Source organism: Solanum pennellii, chromosome 4 (assembly GCF_001406875.1).
Source record: "Solanum pennellii chromosome 4, SPENNV200".
Classification (NCBI taxonomy): domain Eukaryota; kingdom Viridiplantae; phylum Streptophyta; class Magnoliopsida; order Solanales; family Solanaceae; genus Solanum; species Solanum pennellii.
In genome coordinates, this window is record NC_028640.1 from 68,228,755 (window position 1) to 68,248,572 (window position 19,818).

At 31.6% G+C, this 19,818-nt stretch overlaps 1 protein-coding gene across 1 annotated transcript; it reads right to left on the reverse strand.

Moving 5' to 3' along the window:
* Positions 1 to 3,695: 3,695 nt before the first annotated feature.
* Positions 3,696 to 13,209, reverse strand: LOC107017774 (PH, RCC1 and FYVE domains-containing protein 1). The gene is made up of 9 exons (XM_015218033.1): positions 12,568 to 13,209; positions 11,430 to 11,516; positions 9,712 to 9,801; positions 9,497 to 9,583; positions 9,286 to 9,405; positions 6,344 to 8,449; positions 6,103 to 6,249; positions 4,376 to 4,911; positions 3,696 to 4,122 (listed from the first exon to the last, which is right to left on the reverse strand). The coding sequence occupies exons 1-9, from the start codon at positions 12,613 to 12,615 to the stop codon at positions 3,963 to 3,965; spliced, it is 3,381 nt and encodes a 1,126-aa protein (XP_015073519.1). The 5' UTR covers positions 12,616 to 13,209; the 3' UTR covers positions 3,696 to 3,962.
* Positions 13,210 to 19,818: the final 6,609 nt, after the last annotated feature.

The window sequence follows — 19,818 nt, forward strand, 5'->3', positions numbered from 1 at the left end:
AATTTCACCAATTATGTACTTCAGATTTATATATAATCATCTTTGCTTATATATTGATAATAATATTTAATATACGCAATATAATTTTTTACGAAGAATGTTTAATTAATCATCCTACATTATTAATATGGAATCGACGTAATAGTAACCAAAAAAAAGAAAAAAAATGCATTTTATTAGAAACACTTCTAATAATGTTCTTGAAAAATCTATGAATTTGACAAGTCAACATCTATTTGACAGGACTTAAAAGAATTATTATTCAATAGTTAAAATTAAAATTAGATTAATTAATCATATATTTGAGATTATTAAAGAGCATGGGAGTTGAAAACTTTATTAGGTTTAGAGAAAGTCTACGTATAATTTGCCGGCAAAGGACCTTTGTAAGTAAACCAAATCTGAAAAATACTAATAATTTTTAAATTATTGGTTTTACATGAATAATTAGCATAACGTCAAAAGGTCGTTAAGAATAATTGAAATTTGGTTGTTGTTAGGAGGGAAAATTCGTGATGGTTTGGTGGAAAAAAAGAGTATAATAGAATACTTTGAGATAAGCTTTAAAAAAAATATTTTTTGAAAAAAAATTGATTAGTAATCGAAGTTGATTAATTTGCAGAAATTAATTCTAGAACTTTGATCAAACATAAATTATTCCTTTAAGTATTGACAAAATTAAATCAATCAATTAAACACAAATTACTACTCTTTAAATGTACTTTTTTCTAAACGCAATTCTAACAATAAAAAGGGTAAAAAATCATCAACATATAAGATATGATTTAAATTTGTCCTCCTCTCTATTGGATCGTAATTGTGCTTTTAACATTAATTTTTGGATTAGTGTCTACTAATTTATCATCCAAACTACTCTTTTAAATATCTTACTTAATTAGCGCTCTGCTAATTTATTGATTGACAGAAATATTTTTGATTGATAAATTATCATAAGCTCAAAGCACTACATCAAAAACGAGCTTTAGTGACAATTAATTAGCAATTGCTGCTAAATATGTATTTTTAGCGGCAATTAGCACTCTTTGTATATGTCCCTAAAGGTTCTAGCGGCATTGGATCTAATGACACTTAACTAATGCCGGTAACTTAACTAATGCCGGTAAAGACTTAAGCACTCTTTATTAATGTTTCTATTTATTACCACTAAGAATTTTTTGTTATTTAGTAAACATAGTTAAGAGTTGAATAAAAAAACTAAAGACTCAATTCACCCCTATGGTGTCTTTGTCAAGTCTATCACAATGTTGTTTAACAAGATAGTCTATTTTGAAGAGTCTGGAGCCTAAAAGATATAAAATGTTATAAAAATTTTAAAACGGTATATAAATTTTTATTTTAATCAAAATGACAAAATTGCTGGAATAGCAGTGATTTGCAAAATTTAATTTTTTTTTTTAAAAAAATTATTAAAGAAAGCACTTCCAAAGCAAAGATTTTCAAAATAATTTTTTTAAAAAAAATAAAAGTAAATCGCTGCAAGGGCAGCGATTTGTATCAAAAAGTTGAAGCCTCAAGTTGATACAACATTAAAAAAATTAAAAAAAAAATTGATACAAATCGCTGCCCTTGTAGCGATTTGCTTTTAATTTTTTAAAAAAAAAATCAAATAAATAATTTTTAAAAAAAAACTAAAGGTGAAACGCGGCCTAGGCAGCGTTTTATTAAAAAAAAGTTTAAAAACTTATTTTGAAAATTGCGATTTCATTAAAAGAATCAAATTTTGCAAATCGCTGCTATAGTAGCGATTTTGCTTTTTCCGGCGAACTAAATCGCTGTCATTCCAGTAATATTGCCGTTTTGGTTAAAATAAAAATTCATATATCATTTTGGAATTTTTGTTAACATTTTATACTCTTTAGGCTCCGGACTCCTATTTGAATATATCTCGCAAAGATTTTCAAACTAGGCAAATCGGATGTCGAAAGAATAAGACGTTATAAAAAGTGTTTTAATTTTAAATTAGTCAATGAAAAACATAGAAAATCATATCGTCAAATAAAATCAATATTCAACTCCTACTACAACTGCTACAAAATTCTTCACTATTTCATTATTTGATTTCTTCTACCAAATAAGTATTTTTGGATCAACGTTATTAATATTATTATAACTCATGACAAACATATAAAATAATAATACTAACTTATCTTGTGCATTGATTTGTTGTCTCATTAATCCTAGATCAAAGGAAGAATCAAACAAACATAGACTTTATTTCAAACTTTGATTACACTATTCTATTGGAATATTTTTGTTGACGACTTTAAATAGTTTGTTATCACATTACAAACTTTTTTGTTTCAAAAGTAACTATTTCAGTAATATTTGAAAAGAAAAATCTTTTGGGACTAATAATCATGGAATGTTAGGTTGTAAAGATCATTATAAAGAACTATTCAATCTAGATTTTTAAATCCCAATATTTGATTTTCTAGCTATGTTAATTTAAAAAAAAATTGGTAATGATGCACAATTTTTTTTTGAATGACTATTTTGTACTGTAAGAACTCCATCAATCCATTAGGCTAGGTACTTGGTTTGTGTTTTAGATTCATTATGAAATGTTAATTATTCTTGTGCTTGTTACTATTACTTAAGTCAACACCTAATTAAGATTTTCTATACCAATAATATTCTCTTAAATGAATGTATTTCCGCTTAGATGGCGGTTCAAGATCAGCCTCATGATCTAAATTTTTGTTTGATCATAGATTTTAGAATTAGTCTTTAAAATTTATCTTCAAATATTTGTTTGATCATGAAATTTAATTAAAATTTTATCTTCAAATATGAGAGAAATCCCAAGAACCAGATTTTTGGAATTTCCGCTCACAGAATACTTTTCTAATTAAGCTAAATGAAATATATATGTCCAAACCAATTTCAAAATTAAATTTTCAAATTTCAAACCACAAAATTTTATGGCTAGACGAGCATAAGATACTTGTATATATATAACAAAAGGCAAAATGACTAAAGTGAAATTTGACACAACTACAAATAATAAATGCTTAAAGTTTCGTTGACGTATTCTTTAATATTTGACCATTTGATGCCACTTGTTCAACCTTAAGTAGAACAACTTCATTATTCTATAATTGCTCTTCTTTAATTATTATTATTAAGCATCAATATGAGGTTTCATATTTCCACTGTGTTTTCTCTCTTCTTTTTCTTTTACTAATAAGTAATACTTAAAAAAGGATTAATGTTCTCTTTGTTTTAAAATAATCTCACCCCTAAATTGAAAAGCTATTGCTTGGCAAAAGGAAATTACACAAGTAATAAACACCCTTCACCTTCAATTTTTACGTTGATAATTCTATTTATCGAATGAGCGAAAAGGAGAGACCGAGTAAACAAAAACCATTGATGAACGCTTATTTTTGTAAAATAGAAATAAAAGTAAATGAGCAAATGTAAATGTCTAAAATCTCAAAAGGTAAATACGAGGCAATTAGCTAAGTAAGAATATCACTTGCCAAAAAACTATAATGGAGACGTCATGAAAGCAGACATCTTCTTTTTTTTTTTTTAGCACACCTTGACTAATTCCACGGGATATCACCTCAGAATTCTCAATCACTTGGCCACACCCTGGGTGCCCTCTTACTCTTTTTTTTTCACCAAAAATCATCCAAAAAAGAAAAATAAAGGGTAACGTACACAAGTCATGTTGGGCAACAAATATAATTGATTGATACTATTATATACACTACAATACAACAACAAATAAGTTAAAATGGTGAACCCCCTAAGAAATAAGACTGAACCAAAAAGTAACACAAAACAAAAAGGCTGAGGAATTTTTGTGGAATGAGGCAGAATGGAAGTGAAGGGTTTTGGCTCTCTCCCCTCCAATAATTTGACTAGCATTCCGCACCATAATAATCAAAAAAAGGTAGAGAGAGATTTGCTAAGACAGATTGACTAACGAATTTCTAAATTTGGGAAGATGGAGAGAGGCCCCCTTCAGACCTCCGAGCAGCCTGGCCTGTAACCGATGACTTGTCTGAACCACGAACATTATATCTCTCGTAAACTTTGTCACGATTCTCTGACCACCAAGTCTCCGCTTGGTGCTCCCCGAATCTTCTGCGGCTGCAGATTCAATTACAACAGAACCAAGTATTATATCAGAATAATTGGAAGCGCCATCTCATCTGAGCACAAAACAGATTAAGCAAAAATAGGCAACACTTGCAAGTTCTCCAAGATAAAAAAATTGAATATTTTAAAAGAGGATTATTCCCCAATGGCATAGTTCTAGATATAAAATATATTGTTGTACGAGGGGACCATGCAACCGTGGTATATCATTAGTAAGTTGAGCAAAATCAATCTAGCCAATTACCTGAAGCGAACTCGTTTGAGATCTCTAGTGCCATCTCGAAGAGCCATTAGGGTAATATACACTCCAGGCTCGTATTGTTCAATCCATTCAGCCTCAATTTGGTTAGGGTTACCAGAAGGCAGAGAATTTCTTGATTTCAATCCGTTTCCATTGTCTTGTAAGGATTCAGCGTCTTCATTATCGACAGCTTGAGATGCACTATTGATGTTCACCTGTGCCTCGCTACCATTAGGCAGTCTAACTTCACCTCGGTCATCTGTACCATTGGAGGTCAGGTTTTGATTGTTTGAAATAGCTTCAATGCTACCAGAATCCCTTTGGTATCTGGTAGGGCTATGCATTCCATATGTACTAAAATCCATGCTGGTTTGAGAGGCCATGTAAGAGCTAGTGACAGAATCAGATCTCGAATGGCGTTCCCCATTAGCGTTGGGATAGTGAATGCCATTTGAGTCCAAACCATTCGGTAGGTAAGCTAGTTTGAGGCTCTCTACGTCATAAGCCCCAGGTGGCAACCTTTCAGCCATGTCTTTGAGCTGTAAAAAGAGCAAATAACAGGGGGAGAAACACCTTCACATTCAGCAAAATAACAAGGGTCCAAAAAGACCATTCTAGTCAGTCAGCAATAGACGACTTAAATAAATTTGAACCAACATTACATTTCAATTTGAAATGTCAGCATACTATATATATATATATATATATATATATATATATATGAGTGAGAGAGAGAGAGACAGAGACCAGTGCCAGCACAGGGCCCAATATATATTACTCTTTCTATTTTAAATTATTTATGTGGCATATGTGGAATTTGAAGTTAATCAATTTTTTAACATGTTTTTGTATATTAGAGTCGACCAATATATATTACTCCTTTTCTGTTGATTTATGTGATACAAATGAAATTTCAAAAGTCAAGCAATTTTTTTTATAAATTCTTTTTGATATTAAAGTTATTAATTATTGTGATTTACAATATATTTTATGTATTTTGTATATCTCTCTCTTTATCCCAATTTATGCGGTATAGATGAAATTTTGAGATTTAACGAAAACTTCTAATATATTTTTAAATATTTTAAGCTATTAATTATGGTGATTTATAATATTTTTTAAGTACATAATTTTTATATATATATATATATATTAGGTTGCTAATTATTGTGATTTATGGTATTTTTTATGTATTTTTCACATAATATATATTACTCCATTGTGTTGATTTATGTGATACAAATGAAATTTCAAAATTCAATCAATTCTTTTATAAATTCTTTTGTTATTTAAATTATAAATTATTGTGATTCACAATATATTTTATGTATTTTATATAATATCTCTCTCTTTATCTCAATCTATGTGGTATAGATGAAATTTTGAGAGTTGACGAAAACCTTTTATATATTTTCAAATATTTTAAGCTATTAATTATTATGATTTATAATACTTTTACATAATTTTTTAATATTTTATAAAGTGATAAAAGATAAAAATTTTAAAAAGAAAACAACAAAATTACCAAACTACCCCTAGCTACAAGGAGGCATGTTGATGAAGTCATACCTGCTTGTAGCCTCTTCTACTAAGTAGTAAAGTAATATATATATATATATATATATATATATATATATATGTCTCTGTGTGTGTGTGTGTGAGAGAGAGAGAGAGAAAGTATCAAGTGTCTGTTGTGAATGTGCTTGTGTGCACGAAATGCATGAGCATACCTGTGCCATCAGCGACTTCATAGCTTCTTTTGCAGCTTTGCTTTTAGCAGATTCCTCGGCTGCCAAAGCCATTGCTTCCTGGGCTTTTTTTGTTGATTTCTGCAGCTCCGACTCCTGAAGTTCACAACGATGTCTCAGGTTCTCAACCTAAGTCAACAAAAATTACATCAGTTACAGGGAACTAGGAAATACTATATAACTAGAGCAAAATGTCAAGGACAAACGGAAAAACTTAACATACCTGAGCCCGTAGTTTGTGAACTTCCTGATTTAAAAGCTCATTGGTCTTCTTCAAACTGTCAGCAATGCTTTTGGAGAATGAAAGTCCTGCAGTGGTAGGTACGGGTGTTGCTGAGCGTGGCGGACTTGGCTTCCTAGAGAAAGGTGACACAGATCTGGAACTAACACCCGATTGGATCATAACTGGTTTTGGAACTGCCCAACGCAGATCTCCAGTGGTCGACACTACATCTTTCAGCTGTAACAAAGGAGCTTGAGAGGAACGACCCAAGGAAAACGTATCAGCTTTTTTCCCTTGTTTGACTGCTTTACTATCTAGCTGCTTGATCAAATCAAGATTGGGTGGCATTCCTGATTTTGCTGATCGTATATCAGCCTTGTCCAGCCTGTCCTTGTTCTCACCAGAAAGGCGAGGTCCGGCACTTCTCCTGTTATTAATTCCAATCTCAGCAACCTTACTCAGTTTAGTAAAACAAGAATCACATACACGATACGGTTTGTTTGGATTTGGAGCCAAAGCTGCCCTTATTGCTTTTCTTGAAGTGCATGCATGGCAATGCACAAGCCCACAGTTGTAGCAATTGTGCCGTTTCCTTGTGAAGCCAAAAGCCTGTCTACAGGCTGAACACTGGGACTGCTCAGCACCAGAAACCCATTTGTGAAGACATATTGCAGCAGTGTAATTAGAACCACAAGAAATATATTTCACATGTCTATCCTTCAAAGCTTCAACCAAAGTGGGAGCTTTCCTGTCCTCTACATCCCCGTGACCCAATCTCCCGTTGGCTCCCTTGCCCCACGTATAAACCTCATTTTTGGATGTCAAAACAGCCACATGGTATGAGCCGCAAGCAATATCTTCAACAATTTCTCCCAAAAGTTTGTCTTCTACCAGGCAAGGCAACTTCCCATCAGAATAAGGATTTCCAAGTTGTCCATAGACGGTACTTCCCATTGTAAAAACATGGCCAGATGTGGTCAAGCAGACAGTTAAACTATGCCCACAAGCAATTTTGTGAAAATTGTAATCAATAAGTGCAGGTACACAAGTAGGTTCCAGTCGAGGTTCTTTATCACCATGTCCAAGACGGTTTTTATCTCCATCTCCCCAAGTAAATAATTTTCCAGATGAAACACTAGCACTAGACTGCGTCACGATAACTTCAACTACAGCAGCAGTATGCCATACTCCACATGCAGCAGCAATTGTCCTCAGACCTGACAAAGACTTCACCTCCCTGGGGAACAATACATTTTCTCTATCACCATGGCCTAAAACACCAAATGTTCCATCCCCAAATGTGAAGAGCTGCCCAGTTGATGTTATTAAAGCAGTATGCCATGGACCGCATGTTACTGATGCAACTTGAAGTCCTTCCAAAGGGCCTGATATTCTCTTTGGTATCCAGTGGCTGACATCAGTGCCATTACCTAGAAGCCCAGCATTGTGTGTGCCATCCCCCCAAGTATATAATTCACCAGCCATTGTAACAGCGCAGGTGTGAAACTCACCACATGCTACAAAGTCAATGTTGCAAAGGGACAATGATTCGACAAACCGAGGTTGAGTGACATCTTTCCCAACACCATGGCCGAGTCGGCCACCAGATTCTTCACCCCATGTAAAGATTTCACCTTGCCTGGTGACAAGGGCAGCATGCTTGACCCCACAAGCTATATGATGAACATCCAAAACTACATTGGATTCCAGTGGTCTTGGAACAAGCACATCTGCCCTTGTGCTCACCGTACTGGAATTTTTTTCAGGTCCAACCTTGACAATATTATCACATATTACCTCACCCCATATATAAACATCGCCCAAAGCATCGCAATCATCTGGTGCAGAACCATGACTAGAAGTACTGGGGGCACTGGAAACACTAACTCGGAACACATCTGAAGCAGATCCTTTGGCTTGAATATTATGCATATTTGCTTGATCCAAAGCTACATGTGACCTTTCAGACTGCACAAAGTTATAAGGTTGATAGCTCTTAGGAGAAGTATTAGGGTTGGAACTTAAGGAAGCGTCTGGAGAGCTAATTTCTTTTGTAGCACTAACAGAACTAGAACTTGGACTGTTTGATGTCAAATCTCGACTATCCTGCAAAAAAGTTGAGCTGGAGGAGTGAGGACATTAGAAATTTGATGTTACTAGCATGTCTAATGTGCCTCGATGGGAAGTACTACCACAAAAAAAACAATTAAGACTTAAGGAGACTGATTTTTTTTTCTTTATTCGTTTTGAAAAAAATAATTCAATTATTCTTAAATTAATCAATTAGATAACAATTGAATTATCTCTGATGAGATGAAATCAATTCAAGTCATGAACTAATGCTAATCCAAATGAATCACATTCCTCTTTAGGATTACAAATACCAAATTCAGAACAACAGTCCAAACGAGTATCATCATGATCAGTTATCTTGTAATTTGTATAATCATGTGAATGCTAAAGGATTGAGTATTGAGAAATCAAATAAACATCAAATTTGATTTCTCAATACTCAATCCTTTAGCATTCACATTAAATAAGAAATATGATAAATCCTTTAGCATTCACAACCAGTCTCCAGTCACTGCTATCTTGTAATTTGTATGATCAGTTATATGGTAAATTCTAATAAGACGCCCACATTATAAATGAGAGACTGTCCAGAACAACCGAGAAAAAGGAAGAATTTTACATTCTGCAATTATTGTTATTTAAAACTGGAAGAAGCTGTCCCAAGATAGTGACAATAGAACCAGAATGGAAATATTACTTGCAATGCAAATTATATTTCCAAGCAGGATCATGCACAGGCAAATGATTCAAGGTCAATAAGAAATGTGATTTCTCAATACTCAATCCTTTAGCATTCACATTAAATAAGAAATATGATAAAACCAGTCTTAAAATTGAAAACAAAGAAGTTGTTAGGTAGGTAGTGTTACATCAAAGTAGAGGCCTCCATCACTCCAACCGTCAACCTTTGAGCGTCCACCTTGTCCAGAAGATATCAAAGCTTTTAGGCCAGTAATCCAAAACTCTGCCTCAACCTTGTCCTTACAGATCTGAAATAACAGGATACATGTGTAATTCAATAAAAACTAGAGATAAGACTGCAAAGTTGCAGGGTAGATAAACTTGGTCTATATAACTAACCAGATCAAGGGATCTTTTTCCGTAATTGTATATGAGAGAGAAGGACAAGTAATCCTTTTCAGGACGAAGATAACGTCGAAAAACAGCCTGGAAGTTAAAAGCACAGGTAAGACTTAGAGAGTTAATCCCACTTGTAGAAAACTTTAAGGTTATTACGAGAGAGGTAGTCATCATAAATTCAAAGTGGAGTTTGATAGAGAAGAAGATGATCTCACAGTTCTTTGCCCAGGAATGATTCTAGAAACTGAAGCTAACTTTAAACTCTTTTCACCACTGCTAGAGATCCAAACTAAAGATAATTCATCCTGAAAATTTTCCATATAGACCAACATGAGCACAGTGTTGTCAAAGAAAAAAATCATAGAGAAGCCCCAAAATCTGCCAAGGGAAAGCACAATTGAAGAGACATTTTAGTGGAAAAAATAAGTTTCACAGGAACAGCTCATGGTGCCAACACTGGAACCATAACCAATGTAAACAAATTATCACGCTTATATTGCACCTAAAATCAGGGCTTTAAAAATTAATTTCTGGTTGAGCACAAAAGTTACTGCATTTTGTCACCAATGTTAAGAGTGTCCAAAATATACTATAAAAATTCAAATGAAGTTCCTCCCAGAATGGTGTCTTCTACTGTATATCAACCCTTGTCACTTCAAAGACTAAAAAGCCTCAACGAACGATGGATGAAAGTTGCAGCCGAAGAATGAAAAACGCAATTCATTTGACATGGAAGGGGAAAAGCTATCCAACATTTCTTCTTTTTCTTTCTTCAATTAAAATATGACCAATGTAAACATACTATACAGGATCAAAAAGATTCTGGGAATAAATTTTATAGAGAAAACAGATGATTATGATGTAATCCTTTTTCAACATTTTTTTTATTAATTCAGAATGCTTATACCACTAACTGTGTACATTTTTTAGATCATATCATAGCTAATGCAAATTCGTACCATTTCATATCACCTTACGGTACTAATTCTGTCCCTACAGCCAACTCTCTTTTTTATCTTAAAAAGGTAAAGTAGTTGTCTCCATATCCAATTCTACTGAAAAATTTGCAATTACAACAATATCTGCCTCCACATTTTCTTTTATACTTTATAGATTCTAACATACGAAAATATTATATTTTAATAATTTATTAAGTATGCCGTCGCCGACATATGACCTACCAAGCCCATCAAACCAGATAACATTTAGGCTAGGGAGAGTTCCAGCTCCCATTCCATGAACTGAAAGATCTAAATATTACTACTGGTTTTCATGAAGCACACACCTTTATTTGACGTTGAATTTTTATGTCATAAAATATCAGTTGATGTATTAATGGGCAAAAGAGCAAGAAGAGAAACAAACCACTTTCAGATCAAGTTGCAGTTAGGAACACATGGCACAGGAGTTTTTGAGCCAAGACATGATTATGAGTAAAACTTTAAAGAGCATAAAAATATAAGAAATATACAAGTAATTTGAAGTAAATAAGAAATTCTTAAAAAAATTACAGCTTCACATAGGAATAAGTTCACTTAGTTTTATTGTTTCAACTCATGCTGAAAAAAGTTACTAATCAAAGGTTTAGATCAATAAACCTACAGAACCAAGTATCTCATGAACAATGGGACCATACTCCTTAAAGTTCCAACTTTTGTCTCCCTATTTCCATTATAATTATATATCTCCAATTCACTAAACCAATATAGAGGTAGAAAGTTCCCGAGAAATGTTATAATAACATAGCAGAAGACTAAATATTCAGTCAAAAAGACTATGTAGCATCAAGAGAATCATAAGATCATGGTGAAGCTCAATGTCCATGATAATGCAACATAGTGAGTATGACGCACCTCTCTATTATACACTCACCAGTCCTACTTCATCAAACCCTAATCAACTACAATGCATACACATGCTAATGTCAACTTACATTAGAAAGTCTAAATGGATAGAACTTGGGCTTCCCTTTGCGTCCATATTTCAACAGTTGAGCTCCTTTCTTTAAAGCAATTAGTGCCTGCAAATGGTAATAGAAATGAGTCTAGAAAAGACATTTCTTCTGGAACAAGATCATAATGCATTAGGAATATATGACTAGACTTGGTTTTTCTTTTTCTTTTTTTATCAAGAGTTAATAACAAGATTGAAGCCTTTCACCTTTGAACACACGACCTTTCTTGGAGTTTGGACAACGAACAACTAACCGCTGAGCTAACTCCCTTCTATATATGACTTATCATTTAAAAGAAGGGACTAGTAATCCACATGCTTCAGGGAGAAATTTACAACAACTAGACTAGTGATATGTGCGACTGTGCTACTAATTCCAGGCAGTTTTGCTATCACCATTTTATATCCCCTCTGGAATAGTAGTTAAAGGTTAGAAGAATCACATCCTACAGGATTAATCTTACCAAAGGCTTTCGATATGCAACTAATTTATGGATACATTTGGCAATTTTGGGGATACTCATTTCAGTCTACACCTTTATCAATCAGTGTAAGAGAGATCCTACTGCTTCTTAATACAGCCAATTAAGGCCCTGAAGTCTGTAACTTTGAACCACAGAAATGCAAACAAACACAGGAAGAGCATAAACAAGCATGCACAGAAACATTGGGACCAATAAAACGTCCCCTCAACCACACTGCCAACCCCTCGTCCCCTCGAAAAGAATCTTACTTCAAAATTCAAAGATTAACCAATCTTTCTTCTTTCTTTAACAGATACTTCAACAATCAATCAAGTTCATTTGAATCCCAAACTAGCTGGGATCGACTGTATGCCCATTTCATTGGGATAGTGATAATTACTTCTAAAAATGCACCATAAAAGAAGGTTTAATCAACACTTTGGTGAAGTGCAATATGCTTCTAACAAAGATGCTTTTTTTATGCATCTGCACTAAGAAAAACTTACCTACTGCTTTTCTAAATTACCCAAACAGATAAGAGTGAAAGAAAATGAATTAAATTTTTCATGATAAGAAGTTTGATTTCATCAACGGGAAAGAGAAGCAAAAACAGAAGCAAAAGATCTCATGTTTAACAAGTAAAGTAAAGCGCACCTGCTCAATATCACGGTCGGCATCACCATAGCTAACAAGATCTGCCATTCCATGTGAAAGAGCAACCAATTTCACACCACCGCCACCTCCGCCACCTTCTACTCTCAACACCTCCGCTCATCATCAACTCCTCCTCCAATTCCGGCGACGACGACGACCACCGCGCTACGCCGTCCGTACACTACCATCCACACTTCAAAATCTTCCAAAACACCCTAACCTCAAAAGCTTTTCCACATTCACTCAGAATCAAACCCTAGGAATAAATCCTCACAGATCTGAACAACTTCACTACCTACCGTTTCTCACCACCGTCCCTTCAATGCTTCAAGTCAAAAAAAAAGTCGTCTAAGTCAAACAATAATCGTAGTGATTCAGTATTTTTCAACTTGAAAACAAAACTCTTCCGGCCGTTTTCCAGTGACCGGAGAAAGGTGGCGCCGCTAGTGGAGCAGTTACCGGCGCCGGAAGTGTAAAAAAGAAATGGAAGAATTGTGAGTGAGAGAGAAGAGAGAGAAAGAAAAAATGGAGTTTTAGAGAGAGAAAATTAAAGAGGAAGAAGGTGGTGTCCGCGTAAGTTCAGAGAGAGTCAAAGAAGAACACAAAAGACGTCTGAGATGAATGAAGAAAATTAAAAGGAAACACATTTCCAATGGCTTTTTTTTTCCTTTTCTTTTTCTCTCTTTTTTTCTTTTTCTCCCTTTTTAAAACAGTTTTACCCATGAGAAAAAAACTGTACAAATTCACCCCCAACAAAAACAAAAATAAGATTTTTTTTTCAAAATTATGATCCGACGTAGAATTGTTATAAATTTTTCGAGATTTAACGTGTAGTTGAAAGAAATTTTAATATTTTAGTTGGTTAGCTATTTGAACTCTGATGTTATTGATGAGAATTCAGTTTATCACATTATAATCTCCTTCTTATTTTACATATAAATAATTTTTCAGAAAAAAAAAAACTATTTTTATGTTTTCTACTTCAAATCACTCATAAAAATTCATATAGAATTGTTAATACTTTTTGAGTTGAATATAGAAATATTTCAAAAAATTGAAGATCTTTTAAATGTTTATTTTTATTTTTCTACTTCAAGTCACTTATAAAAAATTTAGTATTCTTACAAATTATATTTATATTCAAAACAACTCTAACTTATCTTCCAGAGTGATTCAAATTATCTGACTTGCGACTTTCATAATAAAGAACTTAATTATTTGTAACAATAGGAGTACACCTTTTCGGTTTAGGAATTTACTTTTTATGAGCACCCAAAATAAAAATTATAAATCTCTCATTAGAAAAATACACGGTTAACACATAATTGTGTCTTTTGACTTAACCTTAAATTACATTTAATCTCTTCAATTTTTAATGTCCACAAATAAACACATGAATTTTATATGATATAAAATATGTAGGATATCACGTAAAATACGAATTATATAAAACACTATATAGAAGAAGTGTGTTGGTTCAACATTACTCAAATTTATGTATCTTTTTATACACGAGGGGTATCAATATAAAACAAAAAGTTATATTTATATATTACAAAAGAAAACAAAAACACTTCAGTTTATTACAGTATCATCATATTTTAACTTTTTTTTTCAAATACTATTCAAATTTCATATTTTTATATTCAACCGACCCCTTTTAATTGTGATAAGAACAAAATGTTTCTCTCATGGCCCCATGAAATATTATAATTTCTATGTGTCACATAATTGTACAAGTATTTTTCTCTTAATTTTGGTTTTACTTTGATTAATCTCCCTTAGGGTTTCTAGGTCCATTAGACATACTTGACATTTGATTTTTATATGAAGAAAATGACGGACACACCAATATTTAATTTGATTTAATCCAATAAATGGTAGTCAATTTTTGAATTGAGTACTTAATCATCATTCATTTTTTAAGAAAAAAATTAAGCTAAGATCAAAAAAATTAAATTTGAGAGAATAAACATGAAGAAGTCGTCGATATTGAAGTATGAGGTTTACTTTTATCCTTATATTGTTTAATAATTTAATTTCCTTAGAATATTGTTTAATAATTTTAAACAAAGAAATCTTGTTATCACAGATTTTATTAAATTTGAATTTACTTTTTATACTGTTATTTTTAAAAAAAAAATTAAATTTGAAAATAAATATAGAAATTTTAAATGTTCATTTAACATATAATAAGAGCGAAAAATTATAATTATGTAAAATCTCAATACAACATTAGTTTTAACTTTGGGACAATATTATGAGGAAGATGAAATCAAATGTGCTATGTTTGAATTACATATGAAAGATTTAAAATATGATTTGAATAAAAGATTTGTAACCCTATTAATTCAAGTCAAATTTATAAAATCGAAAAATTACTTATAATCAAAACAGTATTAGTAGTGAAATGATAATTACTCTTTTTTGGTGAAAATAATGAAATTATATTTTCGTGATATGACTTTTTTTATTTCATTAATTTAATATTTTCGTTAAAGTGATATAATTGATAAATAATTTTATTTCTTTTTATTTTATTCAGTGCTTTACACTTGTGTTAGATAAATTTAATTATATTTCTAATATAATTTTCTTTACATTCAAAGTTCGAATTCAAAATCAATAAAATTGAAACAATTTCATAACCCGGAAAAAGAACTTTCTTTTTCTCACTCCTCTTTGTCACAAAGCTGGAAAAAAAAAGTAAAGGGGTGAATAAGTAATTTTAGGAAATATTGGGGGTGAAAGTGATCATACATTAATTGGTAAGTCGACGTGGCATATTATGATAATCGGAAGTGGAAGTTTTAACTTTTGTGTGATCTGTAATGCCACGTAGATTTAATTTAAACCATTAGAATTTCATATTTTTTTGCTTATTTGGTGTCTTACTTTATTTTTACTCGTCCATTTTGAATTTGATAAATTCTTTTAAAAATATTAGTGATAATTAACATGAGTTTTTTACTAGTATATTTGTATTAATTGACGTATAGATTTAAATCTTTGAGAAGTAATTTATCGAATAAATAATTAATTTCAAAGTTAGATCTGAAAATAACAAGTAAAAATGGATATTTATTTTTATGTGAACTAACAAGATATTTACTAATCCCAACGTTAAGTTATTAATATGTGAACAACAAAATTAATTATTTAGGAACTATTTATGTTTATTTCTTAGAATAATAATTTTCACTAACGTTTTAACAACTTTAATCAAATAAAAGCCTACTTAGCACTAAAAAAACAGTTAGTGGAGAATCAACTAAAATAATCAGTTTTATTGAAGAAATCATGAGAAATTTTGCCATAAAATTTTGGTTAAATAAAAGCAAATAATAGTCGTGATTATCTAATTTAGTTAGAAAAGAAATAAGTAATTTGTTATTCAAACTAAATAGAATCGTATTGATTTACTTCAATTTAAAAAATTTCGAATTGCCACTAAAAATCACTATTTTCTTATTAAAATTCTTCATAAAAGATGTTCAGTATTATTTCCATAAATACTTTAACCGATACCGTGAGGAAGAAAATAATAATGCTTTACACCAAAAAATTAGAAAATTTTTCAATATTTCAATCGGCGTAAATCGATTCGGTAAAAAAAAAATATCATTTTTCATACAAATTATTGATTCGTGAGAAAAAAATATTTATTTCTGTAGTAAACTATCGTCCTCAATGCTAAGTAGAGGCTTTATTAAATCCATTGGCTTGTGAAGAAGAGAATCAAATAGTAATAAGTTCTTATGAATCTCATTTTCCATCATTTTGCTGTTTCATAAGATGAATTTTAAACTATATTAGGTTGCGTGGTTACAATAGGTTATGTACAAAAAAAAAGTATTTTTAATATTTCAAAGACAAGTTAAAAATAAAATTTGGGAGTAGAAAACAAAACAAAGAATTAAAAAGTATTTACATTCCTCTATGTGATAAAGATTATGGATGGAATTTTCTTGTCCATGGAAGAAAATGATATTAGTTTAATTTACTAGTATCGTAATAGCCGTAATATAATTTTGACTTTGATATTTTCAATGCAAATATTTTCTAATGACATGTACTTTTCCATTAATCAGATTATTTATTTGGCTGGATGGACTCGTAAACAAGAGAGGGAAAGAAAAAAAGAGAATTCATCGATTGTGGTAGAGTGATAATTATTTTTTTATTTTTAATTAAGAATTTTTAAATTTGAGTTTCTTAAATACAAATTTATCTTTATTAAAAAGTGTTATATTTTAATGTAAAAAAATTTGGCACATATCCAAATTTAATCAGAGTTAAAATTCAAAATAAATACTAATATAATGACTAGTCAAAGAATAATAAAGAAAATTCTCACATAGTGAAAGAGAAGGTTTAAAGTTTGAGTTTAAAGACTTCTATAATATGGAAGAATTTATCTTACATATGCAACACAAATTTATATTAAATGAAATTAATTTAAAATATATATATTCTCCTCTTGAGAATTTTGATTTTTCTTATCATGTATTTGTCACAAAAAAGTTTATTCACTCTTTGTCCACATCTACTTATTATATATAATATGAACTTCACATATCCATTAACAAAATATTAATTGACATAATTATTTTGTCACACTATTTTTATTTATTAATATGTAGTATTAAGTCTTAAAAATATTTTTTTGATATATAAAAAGTAGTAAAGTGACGACCTATTTTCAATTAGTAGCACATAAAAATAAATCGTATAAATATATAATAGAATTGAAAAGTACTAAAATAAATAATATTGTGAAGAATAAGATTTTCTCACTCCTATATAGATGTCGTAAGTTTAAATCCACGATCAGTATAAAAAATTATCTTATCCTTACCCATAATAATTTAAATTAAATCAAAAATCCAAATCCAAATTATTATTTTTACCAACTTTGCTTTTTGTCAATTAGGTATTGTCACAATATTTTTTTAAATAGAAGTAAACCCAAGAACGGATACATCGGATAAAGATGCGGGGTCAAAATCTAAATTTTCAGAAATTTAGGCTATTAATGGTGTGGTTTTTAAGGTAACAAATTGGAATTTACTAGTGGTAAAGGGTAGAAAAGAAATGCAGAGTTAAGGTAATTATGAAAGTAATCTTTCTTTGCTTTTGAGAAGTTATTCTAGAAATTAGAGATTTATTTTATTTAAATTTAATTTATTGAAGAATGAGCCCTCCATCTTGGATTTGGTAGGTGAGCAACCATTGTAGCTTTAATCATCATGCATCAAACCAACAAGTGTAAGGTCCCACTAGGTACAAAATCATGTGGGCCCTCTTTGTTTGGAAGATCACCAACCCCTCCTCATTCAATGCAACGTTATGTACCTAGGTTTTTTTTTTCTCTATATTTTTGGAATATAAATCTTAAAATGTCTATGTATTAGCAAACACTTAGAACTTATATGTTGTTTATAGGAAAATTTGTGATTTTGGTGACTTCACATGAAAATGGGATTATTATGTTAAAGACTTATTAATAAGCACAAGAACATGTCATGCCTTGAGCAAGTCTACACCTTGAACGTGCTCGGCACTTGAGAATCGTTGTTAGCTTCAAGCGAATTTTTTATTTGGCTCAACTCTTAGCGAAAGACTTACTCACATAGAAAAAGACTCAAAAGATAAAATTTAACTCAATTATCTCAAATGATAAACACAAAAATGTTTAGAGAAATAACAATTGGGCTCAAGGGTAACTCAAGTCTAGAACATAACAACTGGAATGAACAAGACTCATGAACTATTGTTTACCTATCTATGAAGTCTCTAATACAATGAGGGATGTCGGGACAAGACTCCCGGTCATCCTAACAAACTGCAATAGCTGAAAATAAATAAGGGATCTTCCAAAAGTAAGGAGGCTCACCAAATAATTTTGGAATTCAACTGGATCAATGAAGTGTTGGTTGATGATTTCGATTATCTATATTTGCATCATAATAGATACAGGATAAATGAGGTCAATACATGGAATGTACGAACATGCAGGGAGAAATCTAAACATGACATAAGCTTGAGCTGGAACTAAAGAAACAACTTACCTCGTCTCAACTTAACTAAAGGATACTCAATTTACACAACTCATTTGAATATAAAACAGTAGTAAAGATGCATTATAATTAAAAAAAAAGAAAGCTTTTAAAACAATAAAATTCAACTCAATGTATTAGAAAAATACAACATTACTCTGTTTGTATGCATGAATACAAAATAAAACTTTCTTTGTATATAAAAATACAAAATAATTCTGTACGGGAGATTCTTAACCGACAACCATCACTATGAGTTATGTAATGATGCAATGTCTCGCCCAAGCTGCCAGAACTGTCCTATACATTGCCGGAGTATAGCACTATTAACTAAGTGGATCCACTAGTGTATGCTACAATACAATAAGAAATTATCTAAAACGTAGAACTTTTTCTACCCACATTAGCTACATGGTTTATGGGGGCTTTGAGATGTTTGAACTATCCTCATATCGGTGCTCAATATTATTCCCAAAAATATAACTTAGCTCATATGTTTTAAAGAAAACATCTCCTTATCCTCAACTTTGAGAAAGATAGCCTCAAAACTCCTCAACTCATTTGAAAATCTCAGTTTCCTCCTCTTTTAAAAATATAAAAACATTTACTCTTGAGAATACTTAGTTTTCATATATTCATTTTGAAAAATGAACTTAACTTTACTCATCCACATACTTAAGTACTCAAGTGATCTTATAACAAGTTCTTAAAAATTGCAAAAGACTTCTTAAATGACTCGAAAGAACTCTCAAGACTTAGCTCTTAACTCTACCTTGAATTTGAATTATGAATTCAAGGGTTATGATTAGGATGTTTAAGATCTCCCAATGATACTCGAATTTAGATAGTTGATCCTTACCTCAACATCTAAATAAATAAAGGGCAAGCGTCGAAAAGGAACCAGCTCTGCCTATTCAAGAAAGCTTTGTTTGGTAGGCGCTGCCCACTCACTCGAACAATGCTCTGAACACGAAATTGTGCAGTTCCGCCCCCTTCTCCCATGCTGAGTCACAGGTAGCACCTCGGAAAGTACGGGTGAGCCACATGCAGGGAAACTTGCACGTATAGTTCTGGCCTTGGACCCCGGTATACTGTACTAATACTCCCTCCGTCCGGAATTGTTTGTCATGTTGCGCTTATCGAAAGTCAATTTGACTAATTTTCAAAGGTAAATTAGATCACATTAATTCGA

Coding starts and splice junctions, on each gene's coding strand:
- LOC107017774 (XM_015218033.1), bottom strand. CDS start 12,615: ATGGCAGATCTTGTTAGCTATGGTGATGCCGACCGTGATATTGAGCAG. Junction 9,802..11,429: donor ATCCATTTAGACTTTCTAAT/GTAAGTTGACAT, acceptor GAAAATTTTCAG/GATGAATTATCTTTAGTTTG. Junction 9,584..9,711: donor TCATTCCTGGGCAAAGAACT/GTGAGATCATCT, acceptor TTTAACTTCCAG/GCTGTTTTTCGACGTTATCT.